This window comes from Protopterus annectens, chromosome 2.part0, assembly GCF_019279795.1.
Source record: "Protopterus annectens isolate FY-2018-M chromosome 2.part0, PAN1.0, whole genome shotgun sequence".
Lineage (NCBI taxonomy): Eukaryota > Metazoa > Chordata > Ceratodontiformes > Protopteridae > Protopterus > Protopterus annectens.
This window is the reverse complement of record NC_056728.1, coordinates 1,697,838,103-1,697,858,918: the sequence shown is the minus strand read 5'-3', so window position 1 is coordinate 1,697,858,918 and position 20,816 is coordinate 1,697,838,103. Positions and strand designations below refer to the sequence as shown.

Here is a 20,816-nt window from a genome sequence, read left to right as displayed (position 1 = left end):
AAATCCGCAGAACAAGGGGGAGCGGATTCTGCATTAATTGGATGTACACAGACAACTAAGATTCTACTCTAAGAAACTCTGAGCAACTACTGGTGGCATTTGCTGCAGGAACAGAGGGGAAGGCTATATCAAAGCAGACTATTTCAAAATGGATAAGCCATTGTATTTGTTTCTGCTACATGCATCATGGTAAACCTGTGCCCAAGGGGATCAGATCCCATTCCACCAGGGCTGTTTCTGCTTCTGCAGCCTTTCTCAGAGGGGTTCCTACCAGAGGCATTCTAGAAGCTGCTACTTGGAGCTCAGATCATACGTTCACAAAACATTACCATTTACCTCGCTTTTCTAAATCCAGGGCAGGCTTTGCCACTGCAGTCCTGCAGGGCCTAATAGCTGCTCCTAATGCTGTTTAATTCCATCCTCCCATCCATAGCTTTGGGATTCTACCCAAATGTAATGACTGCAACAGTGAAACATGAAGAACATAGTACAGCTGTGTACACTTACCATAAATGTAGATGTTTGAGTGTGTTCACTGTTGCAGTCCAGGTTACCCACCCGCCAGCCCCCTTTCTTCTCTATTATTACACCTCTTCTTTCCTTCACTATGCTCAAAAGCCTTTGTGGTGTATTTGCTTTTAGTTGGAGGTACATTTTTGTGTTCATATATATATATATATATATATATATATATATATATATATATATATATATATATACATGTATATCTACATACATATATGTTTGCACCCCATTTGGGGGGGACCTGACATCTGGGGCAAGAATAACTGATTAAAATGGTGTCAGCTGCATGTTTTATACCCCTGACGACCTGACTTTTCAGATCTGACCCCCGGCTGCTGAGTGTACCTAGCCCAGCGTCTCAAACACTGTTTGAAACCTATATCCTACACTAATATCTTGTGAACATACCTACCTGGTGAAAGGACTCCCTGCAAACCAAATCCTTACAACTCCTCTATAGCATAAAGACTTGCCGTCCTGCTTATTGAACCCTGTTCACTAGGAGGCAAGAAAGTATGTGTTATCAAATAAAGTGGTAATTTTTAAACACTTGCTAAATATCTAGAGTATGTATTATATGCTAACTCAGCCAGGATACCCAGCAGCCATTCCTCCCTCTCTGTCCCCTAGCGTTTAGAAGTTCTTTATTACTCCTGTGCTTTCTCCTGTTACTATCCCTAGGAATTTTCCCAAACTTTGAAACATTTCTCTTTGCTCACCTGCCTCTGTTGTTTAACTCTTTCTGTCCACTAGATGGCATTCTAAACCAGGATAGCACCTAAATCTTCCATCCTTCCCTGGTATCTAAAGAAGTTAACGTTCTGTCCTTTGCTTGTGAATTGGCTTCCTGTCCTATCTCTACCTGCCACTTTCTCTTACCTTTGCTCTCTGCTACCACTTACCTTCACGACCACTATTACCTATCCTCCTAGACCTACTCCTTCCCTACTAAGGTACCTAGCAGTTAGCTGCTTACTGTTAGGTTTTTGCTGACTTCTCGCTTACCTGTCTGCACCAAAAAGTACTTTAACCCAGAACTTTTCCAAACAGAACTCAAACAATGTAATTGGTCACCATTAAAATATCTCCCCCTAAATGAAGCAGTAGAATATTTCAATTCCACATTCTTAACCATCCTGGACCACCACGCCCCAATACGGTCTATTAGAAATAAAGCTAAACCAGCCCCCTGGCTCTCTAAAAATACTAGGGAAAAAATCCTTGTCAGAAACAAATCCTGGGCAAAATTACGTACTACTAAGAATCCTACAGATCACCAAACCTTTAGGCAACATAGAAATAGTACAAAAAAAGCCATCCTGCTAGACAAAAAGAACTTTTACCTCCAATTACAGCAATCCTCCCACAAAGAAGCACAAAAATTTTGGACTAGCATTAACAAACTTCTTTACCCAGGCCAATCTATCACACCCAACCCACAAGGGTCTAACCCAGAAAATCCCACACAAACAGCCAATGCCTTCACTTCTTTCTTCACAGACGCTATACAAACTCTTGCTAGCCACCTATCTCCTGACATCTCTAATCTGACTATTTCTACTACAAACCCACCCCCATCATTTTATTTACAACCTGTGTCTACTTCCTTTATCTGCTTCCTTCTCCAAAAATTAAAGCCAACTACCCCCTCAGCTGACAAACTCCCAGCAGAATTCCTGCAAAAAGGAGCTAAAGCCATTGCCTATCCCATTTCCATTCTGATAAATAGAACTATAAGTGAAGGAACTATCCCATCTATCTGGAAAATTTCTCATATCATCCCACTGCATAAAGGTGGGAACTCGAATGACTTCTCTAACTTTCGCCCCATAGCTTTACTATCCCCTCTAGCAAAAATAATGGAAAAATGCATCCATAAGCAACTATTTAACCACCTACTCCATAATAACCTACTTGCCAACTGTCAACATGGATTCAAACCTTATCATAGCACCACCATAGCCCTGCTATCCTTCACAAACTGTATTAACGAAAAACGCAACAAAAATATTCTTTCCTGTGCAGTCTTCATTGATTTATCTAAGGCTTTGGACATGGTCAACCACCAACTCCTTCTACACATATTTAAATCCCTTTCACTTGATCCTCTATCTATGAATTGGTTCACATCCTACCCAGAAAACCGACAGCAGGCTGTACTCTGGCAAAATAAACTAATCAACTTCCTATCTCCCTCGGCATCCCACAAGGCTCCATATTAGGTCCACTCCTATTTTCCATTTATATTAATGATCTTCAAACAGCTATTCCACACACCAGCTGCATTCAATATGCAGATGACTCTACTATAATCTGTTCTGCCACTTCTTAATCTGAACTTCAATCTCTTACCCAAAAAGCTTTCAATACTGTTGAACAGTGGTTCTCACAACTCTGCCTCCTCTTAAACCCCCAAAAAACTAAATTGTTACTCTTTACACCCACCCGAAAGTCCACCCCCTTACATTTCACTCTCACATCCAACAACAGTACTCTTATTTCTCTTGACCCAACCACTAAACTCTTAGGAATAACAATCGACAACAACCTCAACTTTGATACTCACATAAACACCACAATAAAATTAGTTAACAAAAAACTAGGATCCCTTTACAGAATCAAACCCTTTCATTTAGTGATGTTCATGGTCCCAAAGATAGAAAACACTTGAAGACCAGTTCTGGATCTTTTTTCGTAAACCTATTTGTGATGGTGCCCATGTTCAGAATGATGTCACTTTGCAACCTGTTGCCTCTCCTTCCTCTTTCAAGTTTTCTGGTAACACTAGAAGTAAAAGATGCAAATCATCACATTCCTATTCATCCAGACTTCAGGTGTTTCTTAAGGTTTTGTGTGTCTGGATCACATATCGGTTCTCTGCCTTACACTTTGGACTATCCACCTCATCAAGAGTGTTCACCGAGTGTCTAGCTCCAGTTAAAGCTCATTGCAGGCTACAGAGTATCCACATTTTTCAGTATTTACCTGATTTCCTTATCTTTGCAGAGTCTTTTTCAAAATGTCAGGAATCTCTCTCTTGGGTGATAGATTTCTTGCACAAGCTGGGATTCCAAGAGAACATTCAAAAGTCATTCTTGATTTCCTCACACAAGATTGTGTTCCTGGGATGTCAACTAGACACCTCAGTTCAAAGCACTTTTAGCCACAAGAAAAAATAGATCTTTATTTAGATCTATTTCTGCAGTTTTCCACTCAGTCTGGGTCTCCTGGCATCTATGATTCTTACGATACCCCTTGGCAAGGCTCCACATGAGAAAGATACAGTGCTGTCTGAAATCTCTTTGGTCCCACCATCAACACCATGTATATTTTCAGGTGCCAGTACTAGGGTTTGTCTGAAATCACTTGGGGGAGAAAACAGACATACTTAAATCAAGGTCTCCCTGCTCAAAAGCAGTCAGTCACCACACATGCTTTAGACTTTGCTTGGGAACAGTTTCAGGAAAGAGAAAATTACAGGGAGTAAGGTACACCATGGACAGATGCAAGCACATAAATATCAAGGAGATGCTTGCTATGATCAAGGCACTCAATTATCTGAGCCATCTTTGGTCCCTGGGACCTCTTCAAGTGGTTAGAGACAATAGCACAGTGATGTTCATCAACAAGCAAGAGGGAACCAGGTTGTACTCCCTTTGCAGACTAGCCATGTTAGCTTGTGATATAGCTTCACAGCACAGTCTCACTCTACAGGCATCCTACATTCCGTCAAAGCAAAATTGTGTGGCAAACAAACAAACTGAGCTGGACCAGTGCAGACCCTCACGAATGGAAGGGAGATTGGGGTTCTTTCAAGATCTGAGCCATCTGTAGGGAGTTTCTCAGGTAAATCTCTTTGCTTCCTCTCTAAATCAACTGGCAAAATTCTGTTCCATGATTCCATGCAAGAAGGTCTTGGAAGACAAATGCCTTTTCTTGGACAGGAATGTGCCTGAATGCTGTTCCACCCTGTCCACTAATAGCCATTGTACTTCTGAAGATTCAGAAGGAAAACCCCAAAATCACTGTGGGGACTCCCTTCTGACCCAGGCAACTCTGGTTCTCCTTTCTTTTAGAAATGGCCAGGGGCAATTACCACAAGCTTCATCACAAAATGAATCTACATATACAAGAACAGGGGTGTTTGATGCACCCCAACATCAGTCATCTTCAGTTGACTGCCTGCATGATTGGGTCTTCGTGTTAGGCATCTCTTTTCGGAGGATGTGCAACAGGTACTAATGGAGGCAAGAAAGACTGCTGCTTAAAAGTCATATATTAGCAAATGGAAAAGGTTTTCTAGTTGATGCCAACAACATAACCAGCACCCATTCTGGGCTAGTTGTTCCCTGGTTTTACAATATTTGTGTGAGTTACTATCCTATGGCCTGTCTTATGCCTCTAGCAAGGTTAAATTATCAAACATTTTAGCATGTATGCCCATGGGTCCTCCTGTTTCAAGGCAGTCACATGTAAAAATGTTCTTAAAAGGGTTTTGTAATAAGAGGCCTCCAAGTAAACCATAGGCCCTTCTTTGGGATCTTAATTTTGTGTTAGAGAAGCTAACACTTGTTCCATTTGAAATGGCTAATCTAGCTGACTTGAGGTTCTTAACATGGAAAACAGTTTTACTTATTCCTCTGACCTCTGTAAGAAAGGCATCTGAGTTGCACACTCTTATGTTGAGTCAACCATTTTCCATAGGAACATCTTTTCTTTGAGAACCAATCCTTCTTTTATGCTTAAAGTGGTATCAAAGTTTAATTTAAGCAAAACTGTCAATCTCCCTGTTTTCTTTCCTGAACCTGAAAATTATGGAGAAATTATGTTCCATACCTTGAATATCCAGACACCTCAGGTGCTATCTTGACAGAACTAAATCTTTTAGATCTTTGGATCAGTAGTTAATTTCTTCTGAAGGTAGAAGAAGGGGCAACCTTTGTAAAAACAGGTTATTTCTTAATGATTGTTTAAGGCTATTACCTTTTGTTAAACTCACCATGACAAATCTATTCCAGGCAGGGTCAAGGCCCACTCAGCCAGGGCCTTGGCTTCATCTATGGCTTTATGGAATGGTTTGGATTCTAGAAGCTGCTACTTGGTCCCTTGTATGTACTTGTACAATCCAACAGTAGATGTTCAAATGATCACTGCTGCTGTAGCCCTTCCCGTCCTCCATCTCCCTTGCATTTTGGTGTGCTTTTTTATGCCAGGGTGTGGATGTTTATTTTTTGTTGTTCCTAATATTGTCGTTTCAGGACTCAGCCTCTCTCTCTCTTTTTCTCTCTGTGCTGACTGGAAAGCCCAGAAGGGCTTTGTACTCAAGCTTGTCTTTTAGTCAGCTCAGATCGAGCAGCCTGACAGTTTGGGATCATGGAAGGTACCCTGAAGTTTTGGAGCTGGCTGGTTGTTGCATCCTTGGCAGGATACAACCCATATAGCTAAGGCTACTGAAACGGGTATCATTTGAACATCTACTGTTTTGGTAAGTTCAACTTGCACAGCTGTACTTTTGAGCAGTTATGGATGTCCCGGAGGATGTATTTACCCCAGATTTAATCACTTGTTCCCAGGAATCCTAACCATTTTTATAGGATTAAGGATTTTCATACCATAAATGGTTTTACAAGAGCCCTCTAGCTGATCCAGCTATGGTGTCTCTATTCTTCCTCTGTTTACCCAGGCTCCATCCAAGAACCCTATTCCTAATGACAGGGAAGGCAGAATACCAAACAGTTTAAGGGTACAGTTTTGTTACCCTGATATTCAGAGCCTTGAACTGACAGACCCACATGCTTAACTTTCGGCAGTCTGTGCAGGAGAAGATGAGGGCTAAGACAGAGGGGATGTCAGATAAGGATCAGTAGAAAGAGATGCTTCAGTTGTATAACCTATCTGCTTATGTGGTCATGCACGCGAAGAAATGTATATATGATGCTGTGTGGATATGTCATGCAGGGATGCATTTACTTGGGTAGGTGATTCAGAGATGTGCTTAGTTGAAGACTCCTTTACTAAATGACCATGTTATGATTGAGCATCTAAATGCACCCCTGGATAAGGACCTCCTCTTTGGCCTGCATGCTGAAGATGTCTTCAGGAGCACAGAGGAGAAAGGCAAAAACATGCAGTCTGTGAAGCAGGTGTTTCAAACCCAGATGCCAAAATTCAGCAGGAATTGTCTGGCTAAATTTTGACCCTTATATACAAAGAATGAAAGTAAACTGGACAAAGGAAAAGGGAAGGAGAGGCATGGGTGTAATCAAGGTCTCGACTCCCAGAGATAGCCATGACTCAAGTCAGGCTGCTCTTCCATCCCAAAACAGTCATGGCTCAGTCAGGCTGCCCCTCCCTTTCCACAACTCTGCCTGTTCCCTTCTCCAGAAGGAGAGTTGGAGGATGCTTAACCTCCTTTATTCAGAACTGGAAAACATTTGAAAACAGTGGGTCCTGAACTTTCTACAATGGCGCTACAAACACCAGTTTCACAAAGTTCCAAAGCACAGAGGAGTTCCTTCTTTTGCAAAAGACCAGATCAGTCTAGCACTCTGTGTTCTCAGAGACTTGTTGGATGAAGGGAACATAAAAAGAGTACCCAGAGGAGAGGAAAACATGGGTGTTTTACTCCAGGTTGTTCCAGGTACCAAGAAAAGAAGGCACGTGAAGACCCATGCTGGACTTATCTAAACAAGTTCCTCATTGTTCCATTGTTCAAAATATTAATGCTCCGAAGCTTGCTCCCCAGTGATTTCCTCTCAAACTCTTTCTGTCTTATTGTTAGATTAAACCTAAAATTACTCTTCTCAACATACCTTTTGCTAAAGACCACAGAAAATCTCTAAGGTTTGTAGCAGGTGAGGATGGGGGTTGCCATTTCATTTTCTTGCTGTTTTGCTTGACTGTTGCTCCAAAATGTGAGGTGAGTTAGAAATAGACTATTTTGCTTTGCCTCTGAACAGGCAGCTGATGAAGTTCTGCAGCAGGACAGTGGCTCCAGGAGATTGGTAGATGGATGCATTCTCCCTCAGATGGGCAGATGTGTCTCTTTATACTTTCCCTACTGTACCCTTGATCCTCCACAGGACTACTAAATATCAACAAAAAGAGTCCGGAAATCAGTTGTAGTGACTGCCTTTCAGCACTGTTACAGTACTGACTCACTCATGGGCAGCCTGCAGGAGTTGAAGGCCTGTCTGAGTACCAGAACTCTTACCTTCTTCCTCCTCCTGGCCCAGTAGACTCAATCTTCAGTTCTTTCTTGTTGCATTTCTGTGAATGCCTCGTTTGCTACTTTTGATTTTTCAGTATGTTGGATCAGCCTGAATACAGAGACTCAAATAAGTACTCCGTTGTGGAATTTTCTTATCTCTTCCTTAGTGTTTGCTGTTATAGATGTTAGAACATAAAGTTAATAGCAGTCTTCAGTGTGTGAAGAACATTCTTCACAGACTCAGTTTTTGCCTGGGTTTGGAGCATGGCATGCTCAACTATCCTCAGTGTGTGTGTATTATTTCCAGGACTATCAAGTATAAGGATGCATCCTTAGAAGAATGTTTGCAGCAGAAAGCACATGGTTGACCTAGGCATGCAGTGTTATTCACTAGTCCTCCTTCAGACTCCCCGAAGAAAAAGAGGAAAGAATACCTTGGCAGAAGAATGTTAGGAAGGCTGAGGCCATTATTTTGGTGTCCAACAGGCCATCTTAGCTCAAAGCTGCATGTTGTGAGGTACTTCTGCAACCCCCATATCAGATGACTAGTTCGTCTGAGGCTTTTCACAGCAAAGTTTGCATTACAGTAGGACATGGCCTGATATCCTGGCCAGCTCTGTGTCAGATAAAATTAATAATTGCTTAACTTGTGGGAAACAAATACCTCATAAGATTCCTCTCTTACTGCCTCCCCTGCCTAGGCCCAGACAGACATCTCTCGGGGGCTAGTTTTTCATACATATGCCCGTCGGAGACTCCGACTTCATTTGACAAAGTTTCGGCTGAAACCACAGCCAGGCCTACCATGGAAGTGTCTCTCGTGGCAGAAACAGATGCCTCCCAGGGTTCCTCTCGGGACCCACGGGCTCTCAACCCCATCCAGACAGGGGTCCTCACCTCTAGACAAAGGCCCAGGGTTGAGCCCTCTGACCCCCCTCCCTCAGAGGAGGCCTCTGATGGCTCTGTTCTCTCGGACTACCAGGGGAGGGCTTTTCTCCCTACGAGTTCTTGATGCAGAGGAATCTATTAAAGATTAAGAACTTTTCTGCATTTACCTCAGCACAGTCCTGTGGCTATTCCTCCTGTTTTGAATGTCATTGATGATGTGTACTCTGACTCTAGCACAACTAAAGGGGTTGCAGCTGCCACTGTAAAAATCCCACCCCCCTGAAAGGAGGGGGGATTAGAGAGATGGGGTAGACAAATGGACACTGCAAATAATAGACAAAGGATACAGGTTCCATTTTCACACATTGCCCAGAACAAGGCCAAGGATTTTATTTGAATACTTATCTCATTGTGCTTTATGGACTCAGCACAGACCCTCTTTGCACTGGCAATGAATCTATGCCAGACAGATCTTTTGCCTCCCCACAATCATCAGCTGAAGAAATTCTGCTCAAGACTACCACCATAAGCATGGAAAGTGGTAAGAGGGGTGGCTACCAGGACATTTAGAAGCTGCTACATGGAGCTCCGTGCATACAGTATTTTCCCTCTCATAGCTAGCTGGGGTTATCCAAAACTGTACTTTTCAGCAAACCACCCAGTCTTTCTTGCTTTGGGAATCTTTCCAAGAAGTAACAAGTATAACAGTGAGTACTATGATGAACATAGTACAGTTGTGTTAGGAATTTCCCCGATGTGTAGATGTTTACTGCATTCACTGTTGGAATATAGGTTGCCTTCTTCCTTCCCCTCTCCGTTTTATGTCCGTGGCATTATAAGTCAGGGTGGCTTCCTATCTGATCATCTTTTCACCTTCCCTCTCATCTCCCTACCAGACTCTTTATCTTGCCTCATTTTCCAAAGAGGGAGAATGGGGACTTCTGGGGTGGACCTGCGGCACAGAAGAGTGGTCTAGTAGGGAATTTGAGGTCATAATGCCTGGCTTTACCAGTACAAACAAGTTTTAAAGATGGTGTTGACCAGTGCTGTTTTCTTACCACTGACATCCTTAGGTAGCACTGAAAGAAGGAGTGCAGGAAAAAGTGGGAGATAGAAAAGACTGACCAGGCTAGGAAGGGATACAGGTTGGCTAACAAAGAAGCTAAAAAAGGAGTTGCAATCGCAAAGAATAGGGCATCAGAGGCACTCTGCCATCTTCTGGGAAGTGACTCAGTAGGTGGCACAAAGAAACTATATCAGGTTGCAAGGCAAAGACAGAAAGATAAAGATAGATGCTCTTCATAAGGGACACCAGCAACACCCTGCTCACCAGTCCACAGGACATCAAAGGCAGATGGAAGGAGTATTTCCAGCAGTTTCTGAATGAAGAAAACCCCACAGAATCTGTACTGCTCCAGAAACAGCCTATGGTGAGAGAAGAAGAGGAGCCTACCCTAGAAGAAGTAAAAATAGCACTAAGGAAATGAAGTCAGGGAAAGCAGCAGGCTCAGATGAGGTCACAGCAGGTATGATAAAAATGCTGGGCGAGATAGGAGAGAAATGGCTCCTGAGGATACTCATAGCTGTGTGGAGAGAAAGGCATATCCCAGATGACTGGTGAATAAGCATACTCATGCCAGTGTACAAGAATAAAGGGGACATCCACAACTGTGGGCAATACAGAGGAATCAAACTCCAGTCATATTGCATGAAAGTTCTAGAGAAGGGTGATTGATAAACTGATACGCAGAATAGTAGAATGTAGGGTTGGAGATTAGTAGTTCGGATTCAGCTCGGGGTGCAACACGACTGACCCGATGTTTGCAGCAAGACAGATAGTTGAGAAAAAGAGATGAGAAAAGAGTCCAAACTGGGCATTCCTAGACTTGGAGAAAGCCTATGACACCGTCCCAAGAAAGCTGATCTGGGCAATACTGCAGTGGTTCGAAGTCCCATAAACATTGGTAGAATTAGTGCAGGCTGTGTACAAGGACCCAATATCTGAAGTATGGACAGTATTCAGCCTCAGAGGGACTCCCAGTGGGAGTGGGTGTACACCAGGGTTCAGCTCTGAGCCTACTGCTGTTCATACTGGTGATGGACTACATTAGCAAACAGGTTGGAGGGGACAAATCAACAAAGTTGCTGTATGCAGATGATGTGGCATTACAGGCAGACTCTGAGCAAGAACTCCAGCAAAGTATAGAGCAATGGAATGCAAAACTGAAGGCACATGGGATAAAACTAAGCACAGATAAGACGGTGGTAATGGCAGCAAACTGGGGAAATAAGAAGAAGCTGAGAATTGAGATAGAAGGGAAGATAGTGGGACAGGTAAATAGCTTCAGGTATCTGGGAGGGGTGGCTGAAGAAAAGGGAAGACTGAATGAAGAGGTCAAAGCTAGAATCAGAGTGGCTGCAGCCAACTGGCATAGTCAGGTGTAGTCTATGACAGAAGAATGCCAAAGAAGCTGAAAAGTAAGGTGTACAAGACAGTGGTGCAACCAGTACTACTGTATGGTACAGAAACATGGACAGTAAAGGCAGAACAATTGGAGATATAGGTGATGGTAATGAAGTGCCTGATAACGGTGGTAGGATGCTTTCTGTGGGACAGACAAAAAAATGAGGACATAGGAGCAGAAGCCAAAGTAGCTCCAATTGCAGAAGAGATCAAAGAGAACAGATTTCAGTTGTTTGGACACACGTGCAGAAACGCAGAAGACAATCTGGTGAAGATTTGGGACAGACAGGAAGAAGGTGAGAGGAAACAAGGACGTCCAGCAAAGATGTGGATGGCTTGTGTGAAAGAAGATCTGTGACAGGCAGGAGTGTGGCATTAAATCGAGAGATGGCAACAGTTAAACGCGATTCCTCGACCCCATGTAGAAAATGGGAAAAGGGGGGCTGATGATGATCCTTGGGTAGCAGTGAGAGTGAATGAGTTGGACAAAGCGTTGGGGTGAAGGCACAGCTCTGGAAGTCAGGTTGGCCAGGCAGGATACTTGTCAGCAATTCCAAGAAGTAATGATTACACCAGTGAGTATACTTGAACATTTACATCTACATTAAGTTCTTAACACGGCTGTACTTTTCCATTCCACTTCCCCTTTTCTTTGCTTGGGAATCCCAGGGCTTACCCCTTCCCCTCCTTCCTCTTATAGGGCCTCAAGCCTGTTTAGGCTTGATTTGGCTGAGAGTGTCTCAGCTAGAGACCTGCTTTAAGGGTTCCAGATAGGGTAGGATCCTGGCCTTTGTCCTCTGTGATCTTGTTCAGGGTTTTTAGCTTGCTATTCTCCTGAATGGGACAGAACTGAAGATGGCACAGATAGATGCCAGCTTTATGGAGAAAATGTTTATGCCTCTAGGAATAATGTATCTATCAAGCGCACAGGGTAGTGCTAAGCTTTGGAAGTTGTGCCATACATCAGGCCTTCAGTGGTAAAAGTTCCAGTAATCAATACAACTGCAGCAGTGATCTACTTGAATATTTACGGTTATGGTAAGTTCCTACCAAACTATATTTTCTGCCTGCTTCCATCTGAAAAAAAGGTAAGTCCATGACCTTTCCCAGTCAATGTATACACCATTCTAAATATCTCTGCTTGCCTGCTTGATGTGTAGGTCCCTGATCGCAAACTGAGAACTCTATATAATGTAGATGAAGAAAACTAGACAACCTACCATTAAAAATGTATTTGTGCAGATAGAACATATTCTTCTCCCAGTGCACAGCTAACTAAATTTCATGTAAGAGAACATCAGTGTAATTGTGTCAGCTCTCTGAGCTGTCTTTTTAGAACAGTCCTGAGGTATGCTTCTATCAGAGTCACTTATCTGTTAAATCAGCATGTCTTCTAATGATTCCCCCTTTGACTTCCATCCAGTAGATAAACTTTTCCTTAAGGGGTGCTTCTTCTAAAAAATGGTTTGAGAAACTGGTAGCCTCTGTTTGAATTAGGTGATTGCATTATAAAATTCCTTTCTTTTTAAAATATTTTTCTGGTGGCTGTTGCTTTTGCTTGGATGATATAAGAACTTCAGACCTTTATGATTTATGAGCCATGTACTGTGGGATTTGATGTCTGTTTGAATCAGTGTCTCCAACTTCCAGATTTATTCCCCAAACATCTTAAAAAAGGGGAACACGACTGCATTCTTTGGATGAGCACAAACATACTGTTTGGCTAGGATTAAGTTAGCCAGAGAAGCAGGCCAACTTTTTATTTCCTTCAGCAAGAAAATGTGGGCAAAGCAGTATGCAAGCGAGCTTTGTCAGAATGGCTAGCTTAACTACACTGATGTTCGTGTTTCACTGTTGCAGTCATTACACTTGGGTTATCCTACTGGCTGGCTACCCACAGTCGGCCTGAATTCCAAAGTCTAGGTCTGGCGTTGGTTGCTGTTGCCTCTTCCTTGACGTCAGTGCGCCAGGGGTATAAAAGATGCAGCCGACGCCATTTTCTTCAGTCTTTCTTGCCGCGCGGTGCCCAAAGCAAAAGCAGTTCGCAAGTGCCGGTCGGCCCACTCCTGAGATTTTCAAAATCGAATTTCAGATCCGATGTCTTCATTAAAGCTAAGTACCCCATTGGGGAAACTTTTTTCTTGCTCCAGACCGATGTCAGAAAAAGTTAACAATTGTATTTCTTGTGGGAAGCAAATACCTCATAAGGATTTTCACTCTTACTGTATTCCTTGCCTAGGCCCTGATCATAACGTTGCTAGCTGTCGGTTTTGTGCTAGATTTAACCAATGCACTATTAAGTGTCGGTACGATTTTGCCTTTCATTACTTTGGCCGAAGATTCAGTTATATAATGCCGTCGGAACAACTGACGACCAGAATTTATAAAAAGCGCAAGGAAAAGGAATAGGACAGGCATCCGCTGTCCAAAACCGACGACGAGGCTTCCGCTATGCCAGTCGCCAGTTCTCAGTGAGGTGCTTTCGCAGCCCCTGGCACCCACTACCTCAGAGCCACAGGCTGCTGCCGATTCTCACGTGGAGCCAGTTAGGCCTCTGGATACTCAAGGTATTGGACACTCGGAAACTATTACCTCAGATGGGTCTGGAACCGCTGAGCAGGCATTGGCTTCTGATGGTGTTTTCAGACCTACACAGTTATATATAAAGCCTTCTTCAGCTTCTAAAGCAAAGACTAAAGCAGCTTTAAAGACAAAGAAACAAGTACAGCATTCTCCTGGACAGACTTCCATGCCTAAAAACAGATGCTCAAAATGGCCGAAGACTTAATTACCTTGATCAGGGGTACCCATCCCCCTCCTGATAAGAGGCCTAGGCAAGAGACAGAATATGAATCTTCAGATCAGGTTTCCATTTTCTCTGATTCCTCTACTGAGCAGGAATACTCTCTTCCTCCCTGTGAGGATTCTGATGCTGAATAATCTATTCCTTCAGCCTCTCCTCCTGAGGATTTTTCTTTTGGGGAAACCCTGCATACCATGAGGGAGCACTTCCACTGGGAGAGCCAAGACTACTCAGATTCAAAGAAAAGAAGAGATTTTCTTTTACTACCTCATCACAGGCCACTTGCTATTCCCCCTGTGTTAGACATTGTAGATGATGTATTTTCAGAGTCCGCCCTTTCACCTGACTCTTTACCCCCTGCCCCTGTAAAACCAGACAGATATTACAGGGTTCCAGACTCGCATCAATTTCTTTATAAAAACCTTGCTGCTGATCCAGAAACTATTTCTCAGGGTCCCAAAGGGGTCAAGGCTTCTACTGCAAAAAACCCTGTCCCCTCTGTCAGGGATTCTAGGGCACTAGACAGATGGGGATAAAAAAGTTTACACTTCTGCTACTTTGGCTATGAGGGCCTTAAATTATCAATTTCATATGCTTAAATATCAGCAATACTTAATGTCACTGCTAAATGTTGGCAAATTCTGATTGTGCAGAAAATAAGGAAATGCAGGATTTATTGCATGCAACTGAACAAGTAGGAAAGCATTCATTGCAATGTGGTTTTGATTCTCTAGAGGCCTCTTGCAGGGCCGCAGTTACGGGTTCTGTCATTAGAAGACATGCTTGGTTAAAGGAACAGATTCTACCGGATCATGTTAAGACAAAATTACTAGATGCCCCATTACAGCATGATACTTTATTTGGTGTTAAAGCAGAGGAGGTGTTGAAGAAAATGGAGGACAAAGCGAAATCCATGCAAACAGTAAAGGATTTCTTACAGGTACAGCCACCCAGATTCAGCAGGAACTGGCCTACAAAGAATTGGTCCTTTCCAGTGTCAGACAGACCACAAAGAGGCAGATAGACACCCTAGAGGCAGATCCCAACCCCAGGGCTCATACAGGCCTAAACAGTGGGCCGCTTCTACCTCCAAAAGCGGAGAAGACAAATCACAGCCATACAGGAAACAGTCCCAATGACTTCCCTCTGTCAGCACCAAGCACTTATCTTTTGGCAGCCCCCTTAGGGGAAAAACTAACACTTTTTTCTCAGAACTGGCACATGATCACCCAGGACAAATGGGTCTTGAATATAGTGTCCCAGGGCTACAGGTTCCATTTTCACACCCTGCCAAGGGCAAAAGGTATGCCAGACCTGCCACACAATCAATGGGCAGAGGCACAAAAACAAGCTTCATCCCTCATGGACATGAGGGCCATTCAGCCAGTACCACAGCAAGAGCAGGGACAAGGATTTTACTCAAGACTTTTCTTGGTACCCCGAAAGGACAAAGCCTGGAGACCAATACTGGACCTGTCTTTTCTAAATACATTTCTGGACATTCCAAAATTCAAAATGTTGACTTTGCAGCAGCTTCTGCCCATGCTGGGCAAAAAGGCTTGGCTTGTAACTTTGGACCTAAAAGAGGCATACCTGCATGTACCAATCAGACAATCTTGCAGAAGATACCTCAGATTCATAGCTGGCTCAATGCACTACCAATTCTCTGCACTGCCCTTTGGCTTATCTACTGCGAGTGAGTTCACAAAATGCCTGGCACCAGTAATTGCATACTGCAGATAAAGAGGAATTCAAATATATCCTTTCTTAGACGATTGCCTAATTCAAGCAGAGAACAAGGACATTCTAGTAGAACACCTGGCGTTTGTAAACAGATTATTGATATGCCTAGGGTACACAGTAAACGAAAATAAATCAAAATTAGTACCCTCTCAAGAGATGATATTCCTGGGTGCAAGCTTAAATACAACTGCCCAGATGGCTTATCTCACGCCAGACAAACAAAGGCAACTGACTTCTTACTTCACAATGTTGGCAACAAAGACCCAGTTAACTGCAAGAAAAATTCTGCAGGCCTTGGGCTTCATGGCATCCTGCATCCTGCTAATTCCATATGCCAGACTGCATATGAGGAAACTACAATGGTATCTAAAAAGTGTTTGGACTCAACATTGCCACAGCCTGGAAACATTGATTACCCTCATTCCTTGCCTTCAACAGGAGTTTCGATGGTGGGCACAGTCCTCTCACCTCAACAAGGGACAGCCATTCAACCTACCCACAGCCAGGCAGTCAGTAACAACAGATGCTTCAGATTATGCCTGGGGAGCACACATGGCAGGAAAATGTATTCAGGGCACATGGCCCTCAAGCCAAATGCATCTTCATATCAATCAAAAAGAGATGCTAGCTGTTCAAAATGCCCTGACAGCTTTCAAGGACTTTCTTCAACCAGGACAACTACTGATAAGGACGGACAATACTACAGTCATGTGGTACATAAACAAGCAGGGAGGCACACATTCCTACCCCCTCTGCAAACAAGCCATGACTTTGTGGGACACAGCATTGACTTATCAAGTACATTTGCAAGCACAATTCCTGCCAGGAAAGAAAAATACTCTGGCAGACGAACTAAGCAGAAACATTACGGATCCCCACGAGTGGAAACTGGGTCCACAAGTCTTCCGCATGATAACAAAGAAATGGGGATGCCCAGACATAGATCTTTTTGCCTCCCCTCACAACTACCAACTACAGAAATTCTGCACAAGGACTTATCACAAGCAAGCATGGAAAGTGGATGCTGTATCATTCAGCTGGAAAGCCATAACAGTATACGCCTTTCCTCCTCTGCCTCTCCTTCCCAAGGTACTCCTAAAGGTCAGACAAGAGAAGACAAAAATTATTCTGATTGCCCCAGACTGGCCCCGCTAGCACTGGTACCCAATCCTAAAGAGCTTGTCTCAAGGCCCAGCCTGGGACATTGCGTCTGATTCCTCATTTGCTGACCCAATGAAACAATCAGATCCTGCACAGCCAACTCAAGACCCTAAATCTGGCAGCATGGTGAATAATGTAGCCATTCTGAACACACCTCTCTCTAAAGCAGTGATGGATGTTATTTTGGAGGCCAGGAGGCCAAGTACCAGAAAATCTTATGCAGAAAAATGGAAGAGATTCTGTGCTTGGAACCAGGCACAAGGAATTGACACGCTGGTACCAAATATTCCTCAGATTTTACAATACCTAACTGAGATGCTGTACAAAGGCCTATCCTTCTCTTCAATTAAAATCCATGCCTCTGCCATTTCAGCTCATTACAATACGGAACCACCTATTTTTTCTCACCCATTACTAAGGCAATACCTCAGAGGGGTCAAAAACATAAGACCTCCAAGGAGAGCACCAATACCTACATGGGATCTCAACTATGTCTTGGAGAAACTTACAGCGCCGCCTTTTGAGCTAGCCAATACAGCTGAAATAAAGTTCTTATCTTGGAAAACAGCTCTGCTCCTAGCAATAACCTCTGCAGGACGAGTTTCAGAGTTACAGGCTCTCATGGCTGTGGAACCTTTCATCATTTTCTATCCAGACAGGGTTTCTCTGAGGACTAACCCTACCTTTATGCCTAAGGTAGTGTCCAGTGTGGCCCTTAACCAAACCATTCATTTGCCAACTTTTTATCCAAACCCACAGAATAAGGGTGAGAGACTCCTGAATTCTTTGGACATACACAGACAGCTACGCTTCTACGTGGACAGAACTAAAGCTTTCAGAATGACTGAGCAACTTTTAGTGGCATATGCTGCAGGATCACAAGGAAAGCTTATCTCAAAGCAGACTATTTCAAAATTGATAGGCCACTGCATTCGATTCTGTTATTCACAACATGGCAAATCAATTCCTAAGGACATTAGGCCACATTCTACCAGAGCAGCAGCCACTTCAGCAACCTTCCTCAGAGGGGTACCAACCAAAGACATTTTAGAGGCTGAAACTTGGAGTTCAGTGCACACTTTCACAAAGCACTACCATTTACCTCTCTACTCTAAATCCAGAGCAGGCTTTGCCACTGCAGTTTTGCAGGGCCTTATAGCCTCTCCTAATCCTGTTTAGACCCAGCCTCCCTACCTCAGCTTTGGGATTCAACCCAAGTGTAATGACTGCAACAGTGAAACCGATGAACATAGTACAGTTGTATACCTACCATAAATGTAGATGTTCGAGTGTATTCACTGTTGCAGTCCAGGTTACCCACCCACCATCCCCCTTCTCATTGCTGGGACTTTTCTGTACTTCTCTATCCTATACAACCTATGTGGTGTATTTGCTTGTGGATGAAGGAATTGTTTATGTTTTTGCATGCATACTTATTGGTATAAATTTTTAGCCTACCCTTTTGGGGGCGCCTGACATCTGGGGCATGAAAAACTGAAGAAAATGGCGTCGGCTGCATCTTTTATACCCCTGGCGCACTGACGTCAGGGAAGAGGCGACAGCAACCGACGCCAGACCTAGACTTTGGAATTCAGGTCGACTGCGGGTAGCCTGCCAGCAGGATAACCCAAGTGTAATGACTGCAACAGTGAATACACTCGAACATCTACATTTATGGTAGGTACACAACTGTACTTTTTTGTTACATTTGCAATGGAAAACCTCTCTAGATCATAAAGGTAAAGAAAAAGCTTTTCCTGTTACACCAGCTGTTAAATCTGCTGCCATTTTCATGAATGTTTCGACTTAAAGATATGCAAGATAACTACCTGGGCTTCCAGTCATACTTTTACCAAAAATAAGCAGAGCAGGATTTGTCATTGCTATGTTGCATGGTCTCTTGGTTCCCCCAGCCATGGGACTGACATAAGGGTCATGTCATGTTTATGAATAGTTCTGCAGGCAGTGGTCCCTACGACGAATACAGTACAGCTGGGATTTAACATAGAAGTTGATGTTTGAGTCCAGGTATCACTGCTGCAGTAGGAAATCCCCCACAATAAAAAATAAACTGGTACTTCACTTATGTTGTGAGGAAAGTGCCTCTGTTTTTTAACCTGGCTACAACAAAGGGTCTGTAAGTTGTAGCCAGGTTAAAAAACAGAGGCTCTTTCTTCACAACATAAGTGAAGTACCAGTTTGGGTCTGTAAGTAACTGCGGTGGTGCTGCCGTAGCATTGTCGCCTCATAGTAAGACGTCCTGTTCGATTCTCAGCTAGAGCGTCTTCTGTGTGGAGACATGCGTGAATGGGCGTACCTTCGTTGAAGGTTGTGCTTCAGGGCTGGCAACTTGGCACGTAAAAATCTACTGTCAATCATTAGCGGACCGGAGTTCTGCTGTGGCGACCCCTAACCGGGAATAGCCGAAAGACACAACAACAAAGGGTCTGTAAGTCAGGAAGTGCACATAGCCTGAGGTGATTAGTTCTGACACACTAGATGGGAACAATTCACAGACTTGCTGATACTAGCCTACCTTTGATATATCCAAAATGAACATTTCTACTCCTTGAGGATGATTATCTGTTGACCTGAGGAGGAAACAATAAAGTTCATTTCAAGTTCACACTTCTAGCATGTTTGCACCCAAGTGCAATACAAAATTCAGTCAAATAACAAAATAAGACTAGGCATGTATAAAAACAATACTAGAGCAAACAAAACACTGTTAATAAAATAAAATCCAATTAAAAGAAGAGGGTAAGTGATAAAAGCAGCCTGCTGGGGAGGTGTCCAAAAGCTCTGAGAACCTGTCTGGTGAGGCCTGATGTTTGCTTGCACTGCTTTCCTTGTTTTTAAATACTGCAGCACAGTGATCCCTGGACTTAAACAGCTACTTCCATGGAAAGTCACAGCTGTACTTTCTGTTGTATCCTTTTGAGTTTTATTGAATTTGAAAATGTGTTAGCCCTCATATATAAAATTGGCAAGTGAGTACAACTTTGGCTTTATTAATTTGAGCAGTGTACGTTCGATATTTTGCACCATATGAGCTCTGTGCATACTTCACTGTATACTAAACTGGTCATGCTTATGTTACTTAAAATTGCTTTGTAACTTGTACATTCAGTAAATGTGTTTTATTCTAGGTTTGGAGAAAAGGAAAAGATACCAGAGTATGTTAAGGAAAAACTGAAGTGCCTTTCGTCCATTTTGATTCTGTTTGCTACACCAACAAACCACCACTGATTAATGGAGAAGCTTTTTGAAAGTTGAACATGGTTGATAAAAAGCACATTATGTATATATCTGTATTAAACTGTATATATTTTAAAGTATGTTTTGTAACTTTTAAAATATATATTAATGTGTATTTTTTTAAAAAAAAAGTTTATAAAATTTGTAAATTAAGATACTCTACTATTAGCAGTAGAATATGAAAAAGCTTAAATAAAGTGTAAGTGCCATTTCCAAATATAGTATACTCCCTAGTAATAAATAGGGACATATTCTAACTTGGGTTTGGTGATCAGCAGTTGCAGTTCTTTTTAATTTACACTCCCATTGCCAATTTCCATATGTTGGTATTAGAATGATAATTTTATTGAGAGCTGTGCTTTTCCCCCTTGTTGTTTGGGATAGGAGTGCTTTTTAACTTACATTTTTACTCAAGGATTTCACAAACATTTTCTTTCTCCTTTCATCAAATACCTGTTTTCCCAAAAAATAGTTGCTAGTTTGGCTTCTGCTTAGACTGCTGTTTCATACCATCTGTACACAGAAAGTCATCGTTGGAAATTATGTGCATACTTGGTACATTACTTTTCCTTCCCTGATGCATTTTCTCTTTTTTATTTGCCTTTGATTTTGTTAAAAGCACTAGTCCTCCATATGAAGCGATTGCAAGAATTGCTTCTGTAGATGCCAGAATATCTGATGCTTGAGTCAGAACTGAAGTTGTGGCATTTTTATCCTTTTCACTCATGGCAGCAGAGTACAGCAGTGCTGTCATCCTTGTGTGG

General features: G+C 42.8%; 1 protein-coding gene across 1 annotated transcript in view; it reads left to right on the top strand.

The window, feature by feature from the left end:
- Positions 1-20,155, top strand: part of PLK4 (polo like kinase 4) — a gene marked incomplete in the record, with an annotated part of 949,915 nt that extends 929,760 nt beyond the window's left edge. Inside the window, 1 exon segment of the mRNA XM_044061753.1 lies at positions 19,944-20,155. Coding sequence (XP_043917688.1) covers positions 19,944-20,043 — 100 coding nt within the window.
- Between the last annotated feature and the right edge of the window lie 661 nt (positions 20,156-20,816).